General features: G+C 44.2%; 1 protein-coding gene across 8 annotated transcripts in view; it reads left to right on the top strand.

Moving 5' to 3' along the window:
• Nucleotides 1-3,562: 3,562 nt before the first annotated feature.
• The window catches only part of TFIP11 (tuftelin interacting protein 11), a 20,597-nt gene continuing 12,641 nt past the window's right edge, over nt 3,563-11,518 (top strand). For 2 of the 8 annotated variants that reach the window (XM_009008319.5, XM_078336835.1), the window contains exons 1-5: nt 3,563-3,643; nt 3,838-3,914; nt 5,842-6,059; nt 9,171-9,324; nt 9,635-9,791. In XM_009008319.5, the coding sequence (XP_009006567.1) occupies nt 5,851-6,059; nt 9,171-9,324; nt 9,635-9,791 (520 nt within the window). In that variant the 5' untranslated portion in view covers nt 3,563-3,643; nt 3,838-3,914; nt 5,842-5,850. Of the gene's footprint in view, nt 3,644-3,732; nt 3,915-5,841; nt 6,060-9,170; nt 9,325-9,634; nt 9,792-11,518 lie in introns of all 8 variants that reach the window. The other 6 variants (XM_078336854.1, XM_078336843.1, XM_009008314.6 and 3 more) reach the window with 3 other exon arrangements.

Here is an 11,518-nt window from a genome sequence, read left to right as displayed (position 1 = left end):
GTAACTGAGCAAGGATTTTTTTCCCCCAAATTTTTTGTAGGCAATATGGAAAGGGTGCTCTATGGCATAGGCTGCAGAAATAAGAGGTTAGGAATGAGGACTCTGGGGTTGAAACAAACTACCTTAGAAGGCCAAGGAATCTAAGAGATGATGTCTGCAGCGTTTGGCTCTGTGGCCCTGAACACACAGGACCCTGTGCATGGTTTTGCAAAGCAAGCACCAGCCTGGGAGTTTGGACTCGGGTTTCAGGCCTGACCCTGTCCTTAAACTCACTGTGTGGTGCTGGCACCTCCCCTCTGCCAGAGCCTCTCCCACTGCATCAGCTGTGAAAGGAGAGGTATCGACCCATGAATGTTGGAGGGCTCTGCCAGCCTCCTCCTGCCCAAGGAGCCTTGTTGCTTGGCAACCCCTTTTGCGAAGGCCACATGTCTGATTACCTCACTGGGAATGTAGACATGAGTGTGGATGTTCCCAAATCCCAAAGCAACGTTTTCGTTTTCTTCCCCCTGGGAAATGACAGATCAGGATAGATATGAGACCTTGAACCTAAAGCTCTGGTTGTCTTGTAAAACTTTTCCTTGTTTTTCAAAGTCTGGGCATTTGATCCCAGAAATCCTGAAAAACGACAGATTTTTGAGACCGAGAGGGGTATGACATCGGTTTTTTTAAAAATGAAGGCCCGAGCAATGGCTCATAATCCCAGCCCTTTAGGAGGCCAAGGCGAGTGGATCACTTGAGGACAGGAATTTGAGACCAGCCAGGCCAACATGGTGAAACCCCTACTCTACAAAAAATGCAAAAATTAGGTTGGGCACGGTGGCTCATGCCTGTTTAATCCCAGCACTTTGGGAGGCCAAGGAAGGCAGTTCACAAAGTCAGGAGTTTGAAACTAGCCTGGCTAGCATGGTGAAATCCTGTCTCTAATAAAAATACAAAAAGTAGCTAGGCATGGTGGCGCATGCCTATAATCTCAGCTACTTGGGAGGCTGAGGCAGGAGAATTGCTTGAACCCAGGAGGTGGAGGTTGCAATAAGCTGATATTGCGCCACTACACTCCAGCCTAGGTGACACAGCGAGACTGTCTCAGAAAAAAAACAAAATTAATTGAAAAAAAATTAGCTGGGTGTGGTGGCGTAATGCCAGCTACTCGAGAGGCTGAGGCACGAGAATCACTTGAACCTGGGAGGTAGAGGCTGCAGTGAGCTAAGATTGCACCACTGCACTCCAGCCTAGGTGACAGAGTGAGACTCTGCCTCAAAAAATAAATAAATAAGAATACAGCCACAACCATTTAGGAGGCTCTTACCATGCCAGGAGCTTTACATGCATTAATTACCACTTTCTGTTTTTGTTTTTCTGAAAACTACTCTTAGAGCAGTACTGTCATTAGCCCCAATCTACAAATGGAAAAACTGAGGTGAAGAGAGGTTAAGCAACCTGCCCTCAGTCCCTCATCTGAGAAGTAGTGAAGTGGAGATTTGGATCCTTGACGTTTTTACTAAAGAGCTTTCATTTTTAAAAATTACAAAAAAAGTTATAAGTACAGAGAGACATTTTCCCCATAATAATTTGAGATTGAGGAGACTATCTGATGCCTTATCCCCTGCCAAATACATTAATTTACTTTCCAACAAACAAGGACATCCTCTGATGTAACTAACAGGCAACCACGAAAATCAGGAAATTAACATGGACACATCATTACCATGGCACCCTAGGCCCCATTTAAACTTTTCCAGTTGTCCCTATAACTTCCTTTCAAGCAAAATGGTCCAGTCCAGAATCATGTGTTGTGTTTAGTTGTCACGCCTCTTTGGTCCCCTTCAGTTTGGAACAGTTCAAGGGTCTTTGAGTTTCATGACCTTGGCACTTTCTAAGATTACAGTTTTGTATACAGCATGTCTCTTTATTTGGGTTTGTCTGATGTATCCTCATGATTACACTCAGGTTATGGATCTTCAGCAGGAATGTCACAAGAGTGATACTGGCATCTTCTCAGGGCATCCTACCAAGTGTCACATTACTTCACTTTGTCCCATTCCTGACAATGCAGACTCTCATCACTACATCAGAGCCTGCACTCTTAACTACCCCATGACAGTCTACAAAGGTCCCTTCTCCAGAAGCCACAGAGTGAGATCCATTTGGTAAAGCAAATCCACTAGCATCAGTCCCTCATGATCAAAGTAATTGCGGCTCCATAACATCTGCTGTAAAGCCGTTAACATAGCAACAGAAAAGCCAAGCTTATGTACATTTTTGGCTTTTGGGCTACAAACAGATGTATATACATTCAGGCACAGACTAAAAACACTTTTTTCCCCTTGTTTCCCTCACTTCGCTCCTGGTGGGCCTTGTAGTCTGTTAGACCCTCTCTCCCAGGCTTCAATGCTAAAACTACATTTTCTATTTCTTTCCAGAGTACATACTATGTGTCAGGCACAATTACTCTACATGTCACTAGGAATACTAGATCATTAAGACACAGTCACCATTGCTAAGAAACCCACATTTAACTGGGTACACAAAAATTGTTTAATTCTTAACAACCATTTGATGGTAGATGTAAGTATTTGACTCCAAGTCCCATGCTCTTTTTACATTCCAACAATTGTCTCTTGGATCTTTTCATCACATAGAGCAGAGAGAAAAATAAGCAAAAATTAATAGCTGACTCTTTCTCAGCACCTACTGTGTGCCAGGCACAGTTTTTGTGGCCTACAGTTTTATCTTATTGAATCCTTAGCCATTTTGCAGAAGAGAAAACTCACTTACGTGTTTTCTTAGACTTGCCCAAGGTCCACAGCTGCTAAATTGCAGAGTCAAGTTTGGAACTCCAGAGCCTGTGTATAGTTAAATGTCTACACAGAGCCCAGGGATAGTGAGGGCTTCCCAGGGAGGGCCCAGGAGTATTCTGCTCACTATATCTCCTTGGCCTAGCACAGGTGAGGGGCACTCAGTATATTTTAATTAAATCAGTGAATAAATGAATGAATTTACAAACCTGCTGGAAATGAGAATGGAAACGTCTCCTGGAGAGAATACTTGGGAACTCTAGAGTTTGCCCATTATTCCTTCATTCCCTCTTAAACTCCTGCATAAAGGACACTGCCCTGTGCCCAAGACGGTGCTTATGAGACAGAGCCAAAGATACAAGAGACACAGTTTTGATCTTCATTATACCCAATTGAATGCTGTGTCCCAGGCACCCTATCATCTCACAGTATGTACCACAACTACCCTATGGGCTAATCCTACATCTCTATTTTACAGATTTACAATCTCAGAGTGGCAAAGTCTCCTTAGGCCAAGATGGCTCAGCGGATTCCACACCAGTCATCACAGGCTGAGCGTCGCAGTGCGAAGCAGGCGCAGCAGGGAGGCCCACTTCACGGGGAAACCACGCCCCAGCCATCATTTTGGTCCTTGCAAATCCACCCCTCCTTTCTAAGATCCCAGCCCGCCATTCTACAGGCAAATCTGCCGCAGCGTTCCATCCTGCCCTTGCAGCCAGCGCGACATCCGCTGTCGACAACGTCATTTCCGGCGCGCCGACTCCGGCGCATCCGGGGTCTGGCGTAGGAGAGACTGCCTTCTTCCGTGGACTGTGAAGTTGAGTTTGGTACGCTGGAGCCTCGGAGAGGTGAGTAGGGCTTGCCACGAGGGGACTCAGGGGCAGTGGGAGTAGGGCTCCGGCTCAGGGAAGGCGAGCCTCGGCCCAAGCCGATGTAGGGGTGGGGAGGGGATTCCATTTCGCAGACAGCTCTGTCGAGGCACGGAGAAGGGCGGTGCTGGTTGGGGTCAGTCAAGAACCTGAGCCTCCTTCGCCAAACCTAGACAGCAAGAGAGAGACAAGCCCGAGGCCTGGCTTCTAGCGCTCCTGAGTTTGAGCCCTATAAGCAGTGGAACCTAGGGTAAGTTACTAACTTCTCTGAACCTCCCTTTTCTTACCTGAAGCATGAAAATTAATGGTAACTGCCTTGTAAAAGTGTCTTGATGCACACAGTTGATAATAGGGCTCAAGCGACCATCATGTACCTAGCTTCTACTGATGAGGACTTCATAATTTGTGGCTACTCAGGGCTTATCACCACTCCCTGTGTCCACGGAGACATTGGTATTATTTAACCTTATATATCTGAGATTCCCCACCTCTTCTGAGACCCTTTCCTTTGTATACATTCCTGGAAGAGGTTGGGACCAGCTGCACCCAACCAGGGCACCAGTGACTAGAAGGCAAGGATAACGTTTTGCCAGAGTTGACCAGAGTTTGACACTGGCCTGTGGAAGTAGGGAATTCCTTATGCCTTAAGGCCGCTTTCAGGAAGACCAGAATCACAATTGCTGTCACCTATTGAATGTATTATTGTGTAGTGCACCAGGCTTGGCACTTCGTGTGCATTTAATACTCATACACTGAGTATCTGGTAGAGTTGAATTTGAAGTTAGGCTTTGATTTTAGCATGCCTGATTTTGCAATCACTTTAAGTTTACTCCCTAGTCCAATAATAGTAATGATTGTGATGTTTGATACTGTCAAGTTGATTGGATTGAAGGATATGAAGTATTGATCCTGGGGTGTGTCTGTGGGGGTGTAGCCAAAGGAGATTAACATTTGAGTCAGTAGTTTGGGAAAAGCAGACCCACGCTTAATCGTGCGGGCATAATCTAATCAGCTGCTAGCACAGCTAGAATATAAGCAGGCAGAAAAATGTAAAGAGGCCTAGCCTCCCAGCCTTCATCTTTCTCCGGTGCTGGATGGTTCCTGCCCTGGAACATCAGACTTCCAGTTCTTCAGTTTTGGAACTCCGGCTGGCTCTCCTTGCTCCTCAGCCAACAGACAGCCTTTTGTAGGACCTTGATGGTGTGAGTTTATCCTTAATACACTCCCATATATATATATTATATATATATGGGAGTTTATGGAGTTTATATATGGAATATATATATGGGAATTAAGAGGGACAGAACTAATGGAATATATATAACTATATATATGGAACAGAATATATAATATTCCATATACATATTCCTATATATATATACATATATATTCCATTAGTTCACTCCCTCTAGAGAACCCTGACTAATACAATGATTAACCTAATCATGGGACTACAGTAGAAGCTATGGTTTCTTGAGCACTTATTTTGAACTCATTGAATTCACCTTATAAGCATTCTCTAAGGTGGGTATAGTAGTTTATCCCAATTTAAGAAAGACAACTGAATCTCATCCCCCAGCTACCATGAGGTAGATTCTTTATTTCAATCCCTGGATATCTGACTATTAAAATAGTGTTCATAATTACTACAGTTTTTTAGCTCATCAGAAGAAATACATGTCTTGCAATGAAAACTAAAAATTATGTTTCATCAAGTAGTGTATTTTAAAAAGCATATTCTAAAAAAGTCACTCTCCTGGACCACCAAGGATCCAGATATAATTCTTACCTCAGTAATAGAAAAAGTAAAGGAATCTGGGATCTAAGAAGATATCCACTCATTTTCTAAAGCAATACTGTATAAAATAACCTACTTAGATATTTTTGTGTGGTTTATGTATGTGTGAATGTGTGTGATATTTGTGATATTGACTAGGACAAGGAAATACATACTTTTAAAGAAACATAGACTGTTGGGACTGGTATTTTTTTCCCGTTTTAGTACTGATTGTTTTCTAAAAATATGTTTTTAATATCTACTTTATTGAACAGTAATGCCAATTTTAATGGACTTTAAATTTGGAGAAAGTTCTGAAGGCAGCAAGGAATAGAGGAATCCTCCTGCTGCTGCCCCCAGGACTTATTATGGACTGTGCCCTTTTTATCTCTTCCTTTAGTGACTGGCCATGTCACTGTCCCACTTGTACCGGGATGGGGAAGACCGCATTGATGATGATGATGATGAACGGGAGAACTTTGAGATCACTGATTGGGATCTCCAGAATGAGTTCAACCCCAACCGACAGCGCCACTGGCAGACCAAGGAAGAAGCCACCTATGGGGTGTGGGCAGAGCGAGACTCAGATGAGGAGAGGCCCAGCTTTGGAGGCAAACGGTATTGCCTGGCATGGGGGCTGCTTCACCTTGCTTTAGGGAAGAGGAGAAAGATGGACAGGGAGTGGAGGGGATCCCCTGATAAGTATACTTCTCACCTGGCCTTATTGAGACTGTTAGTTGTGACATCACCTCAAGAGGTCCAGTTTCCTCTTTAGGCTAGAGTGCTGTTCTTTTACCAAATTATTTTATTTTATTTGTTTTTTTTTGAGATGCAGTTTTACTCTGTCACTCGAGCTGGAGTGCAGTGACGTGATCTTGGCTCGCTGCAACCTCTGCCTCCGGAGTTCAAGTGATTCTTGCACCTCAGCCTCTGGAGTAGCTGGGATTACAGGCACACGCCACCACCTCCAGCTAATTTTTGTATTATTAATAGAGACGCGGTTTTGCCGTGTTGGCCAGGTTGGTCTCAAATTCCTGACCTCAAGTGATCCACCCGCCTTGGCCTCTTAAAGTGCTGAGATTACAGGCATGAGCCACCATCCCTGGCCTCACTGACTTAATTATCAGTGTTTATTGAGTGATTACTATGTATCGGGCCTGTGCTATAGACCCCTACTTGCTTTCCTGGAGCCCAGATTCTAGAAGAGGGAAATAGGCATTAACAACTCAGACAATGAAACTTGTAACTGAGATGTAGGACATGAAGGAGAGCATATTTTAGGGCATTTCACCTATTCTGAGAGGTCAGGGAAGATTTCTCTGGAGAAAAGTGACCCTTAAGCGGTTATGACAGACAGTAGAAGATAACTAGGGTGGTAGAAGAGGTCTGAGTATGCAGAGCCGTCGATAGGAGGCATCACAGCGTCCACAAGGGTATGAAAGGCTTTGGGGGCTGGAGCAGAGAGGGGGGAGGGGAGCATAGTGTGTGTGATAGAGAGGATGTGATGTGGGGCTGGGTTATGTTTTGAGAAGACCCTTTTGCTGGTGTGCTCAATGGGTGTGGAGCCACAGTGGAAGATAGCGTGGTGATGTGAGGAGGCCAAGCCAGTGGTCCCTGCGGAGGTAGTGGAGGCCTGGGCTGGGATAGTGGTGGGTGATGAGGATTCAGGCTGCACATCTTCCCAGCACAGGGTTATATGTGCCCTGGCTAAAACTCACTCCACCAGGGTGTGCCAGGTTGGGGTTTTTTTTCCTCCATGGCCTCACCTGTGGCCTCTAGGCTCCATCCCATTGAGAGTGTGCCTTTTTCCTTCTTTCTTTATTTATTTTTTTGAGATGGAGTCTTGCTTTGTGGCCAGGCCAGAATACAGTGGTGCAAACTTGGCTCACTGCAACTTCCACCTCCTGGTTTCAAGTGATTCTCCTGCCTCAGCCTCCTGAGTCGCTGGAACTACAGGTGCATGCCACCACACCCAGCTAATTTTTGTATTTTTAATAGAGATGGGGTTTCACCGTGTTGGCCAGGATGGTCTCCATCTCTTGACCTTGTGATCCACCCGCCTCAGCCTCCCAAAGGGCTGGGATTACAGGTGCGCGTGAGCCACCCCACCTGACCAAGAGTGTGCCTTTTTCAAAGGAGGCTGGGGTAGAAAGAGTACAGAGATTAGTCCAAGCTCTTCCATCAAGGAAGTCTGAAAGTGGATGACAGATAGATGAGGGATCAAGAATTGCATAAACATAAGATAATAATAACACATCTCTTTACTGCTTACTTGTTCTGGCTATTTCACAAACCTGGATTAATTTTCCCTATGAGAAAGGTACCATTATTATCCCCATTTTACAGATTAAGAGACTGAGACTAATGGTCGTACAGCTAGGCAGAGGCTAAGCTACAACTGGAACCTGAACCTATCTGTCTGACTCCAGAGTTTGGGATCTGGACCACTAAGTTACATTATATATCTTTAGGAAAAAACTCCCTGAATTCTCTTGTTGCCGTGGGGATGTTGAATTACTAAGTTGGTCATTTTACAAAGCATCACTTTATTTGCTATATTCCCAGGGTTTTTTTTTTTTTTTCTTTGAAACACAGTCTCACTCAGTTGCCCAGGCTGGAGTGTGCAGTGGCTCGACTTCAGCTCACTGCAACCTCTATCTCCTGGGTTCAAGTGATTCTCATGCCTCAGTGTTTTGAGTAGCTTGAGATTATAGGCGTGTGCCACCACACCCAGCTAAGTTTTTGTATTTTTATTAGAGACAGGATTTTTGCCATGTTGGCCAGACTGGTCTCAGAATTCCTGGCCTCAAGCCTCCCAGAATGCTGGAATTACAGGTGTGAGCCACTGTGCCCAGCTCCAGGGTCTTTCACTGTAATTTTTTCTTTTTTAAACCACACAGTACAAATATATCAACTTGATTTTATACAAAAAGGAGCTGAGGTTAATGACTTAATGTAAGTGCTTGAAGCAGTCAGAGTTTAAATCAGTATGTTTCATTTTACAGAGTTAATTTCTTATTTCTTAGGAGACTTCAGTGTAATTTTTTTTTTCCTTTTTTTTGGAGACAAGGTCTTGCTCTTTTGCCCAGGCTGGAGTGCAGTGACATGACCAGAGCTCATTGCAGCCTCAACTTCCCTGGGCTCAAGCAATCCTCTCATCTTAGCTTTCCATGTCGTGGGGGCCCCAGGCATGTACAACCACGCCTGGCTAATTTTGTTTATTTTTTGTAGAGACGAAGTCTCACCATGTTGCCCCAGCTGGAAATTTTCACATTCACATAAATTTAATGATACAAGCTTTTTCTAAGTTTGATTAATATAATTGTTACATACTTTACATTTATATGATCTTTCAGTGGGTTTTATTTATTCACGATTATCCATCAAAATTTCTGTTCCTGTTGGATTTCTGTACTTGAAATACTTTTCAAACAAATGCTTTTTATGATAAATTAATTGTTTAAAATGTAGGAAAATTGTATTATCACATCATATTTTGGATTTATAGTCAGCTCTGCATTGAATAATAACTCTTCAGCTGTCGAGGAATTGGTGTGACTACAGGAAGCCAAATCTAGGGTCCTTTTGATTTTTTGATGTATTAAAAAAAAGTGTTACTTTTTTAAAAAACCTTCCATGAGGTTCACTCTAAGGAGTTCTCAAGCATGTAGTTTCTGCAGAGAAAGGAGTTCTTTACATGCCCCGTGGGGTCTGTTTCTGTGCTTGCAGGGCCCGTGACTACTCTGCGCCAGTGAACTTTATCAGCGCGGGGCTCAAGAAAGGGGCGGCGGAGGAGGCAGAGTTGGAAGATTCTGATGACGAAGAGACACCTGTGAAGCAGGATGACTTTCCTAAGGATTTTGGACCCAAGAAGTTAAAAACGGTAGCGTTTCTATTGCAGGATTGTGACCCTAGTAATACCCTTCAAAGGTCATTGTGGCCCAAGCATTTTCTAGCCAGGGAGTTCATCTGGAACACAGTTTGTTTGAGTGTCTCCTTTTGGTGGCAGGTTTCTGTGAGATCTGAAGTGTGTAGTGCAGTCTCTTCCTTCCTGGCACGTACCAAACACATTTCTGGTTCATGTGACACTCTTATATAGCACTCTATAACTTAGGCCATTTTCCTGTTGACCAAGCTTCTTAGATTTTTCTTCTTTTTGTTTTTTTTCCATCTACTTTTATTTTTCTTTGCAGGGTGGCAATTTTAAGCCCAGCCAGAAAGGTTTTGCAGGAGGAACCAAATCTTTCATGGACTTTGGCAGCTGGGAAAGACACACAAAAGGAATTGGACAGAAGCTTCTTCAGAAGATGGGCTACGTCCCTGGACGGGGCCTCGGGAAGAATGCACAAGGTATTGCACCCTTGTCATCTTGCATGATGGAGGCCAGGCAGAGGGAAGGAGAGGGGCACTGAGAGAGGTGGTTTTCTTTTCCCTTTTAAAAGCACTTTCTCTTTCCAGCCAAATGTTTGCCAGCACAAGACATGTACGCTCCTAAGCTCCCTTGCTTTATCAAAGCTCAAGTTAAATAAAATAATTGTTTCAACAGGAAGAAAAGGGTTAGGGTCTAAAACAGGCTGCAAACAGATTGAAGACAGACTTTTTTTTGGTCCTGATCAGTGATTCTATCAACAAAAATGAGGCTGGGCATGGTGGCACACACCTGTAATCCCAGCACTTTGGGAGGCTGAGGCAGGTGGAATGCTTGAGGTCAGGAGTTCAAGACCAGCCGGACCAACATTGTGAAACCCCATTTCTACTAAAATGACAAATATCAGCCAGGTGTGGTGGCACGTTCCTGTAATCCCAGCTACTCGGGAGGCTGAGACAGGAGAATCACTTGAACCCAGATGGTGGAGGTTGCAGTGAACTGAGTTCATGCCACTGCACTCCAGCCCAGGCGGTAACAGCGAGACTCTGTCTCAAAAAAAAAAAAAAAAAGAATAAAAAAAATGAGTTAGCTGCTAGTATTTTAAAATGAGACAGTTTCACCTTAAATTCTAGATTTTGCCTGACAGGAGTCAGTTGAGGCAAATCAGAGCTGCTCCTGGGACAATGGACGTGGTCTTCTCTAGGACGCAGTCTCCACAGCTCCCTGCAGTCTTCCATCCCAACCCAGGTGAACTTTTCTCGGTCCCAAAGGCATTTGACTTTGTCATCCGTACTCATAAGGGTTTTAGTTTTGCAGAAATGGTTGTTTGTCCTTCAGGAATATCCATCAAACATTGTGTGTAGCTTTTTTAATAGCTAGAGCCATGTGGATGTAAAACTGGCTGAGCAAATCCTGCACTGGTTACTTCCATCTTCGTCTAGAAGATAACACAGTCTTACCTTGTGGAGACCAAAGCCACTAAAACCAAACAGTTGGATTCTTCCCACAGGAATATTCCTTCCTCTTCTTGAGCTATTTCCTATGTGTGAACGCCAAGTAGATATAATCAAATGTATTCTCTAGATGGAATTTCACTTGTTGTCCAGACTGGAGTGAAATGGTACAATCTCGGCTCACTTACAACCTCCACCCCCCAGGTTCAGGTGACTCACCTGCCTCACCCTTCCAAGTAGCAGGAATTACATGTGCCTGCCACCACACCCAGCTAATTTTTGTATTTTTGGTAGAGACGGGGTTTTACTGTCTTGGCCAGGCTGGTCTCGAACTCCTGACCTCAGGTGATCCACCTGCCTCGACCTCTCAGTGCTGGGATCATGGTCTTGAGACACTCCCGCCCGGCCTCTAAATAATTATTAAAGTGAAATCCAGGTTATGTGTTGAAAACATTAGGTACGTGAAAAATACATGAACTTCAGTAAAGATACACGGAATGAGAATGAGAGGGGACAGTTTTTTGTTTGTTTGTTACATAGTCTCACTCTGTCTGTTACCTAGGCTGGAGTGCAATGGCATGGCACCATCATAGCTCACTGCATCCTCAACCTCCTGGGCTCAACCGCCTGGCCCTGAGACAGTTCCTAATTGAGACTTCAGCAGTACTAAATGGAAGGGAGGCAGGGATGGAAAATTTGGAGTGTGGGGAATATCTTCATTTAAATGTTGCGGTCCTGGTTGTAAACTCTTACAA

The sequence above is a fragment of the Callithrix jacchus genome, chromosome 1 (assembly GCF_049354715.1).
Source record: "Callithrix jacchus isolate 240 chromosome 1, calJac240_pri, whole genome shotgun sequence".
Classification (NCBI taxonomy): Eukaryota; Metazoa; Chordata; class Mammalia; order Primates; family Cebidae; genus Callithrix; species Callithrix jacchus.
The sequence above is the reverse complement of the archived record's forward strand: the minus strand, read 5'-3'. Positions and strand labels throughout refer to the sequence as shown.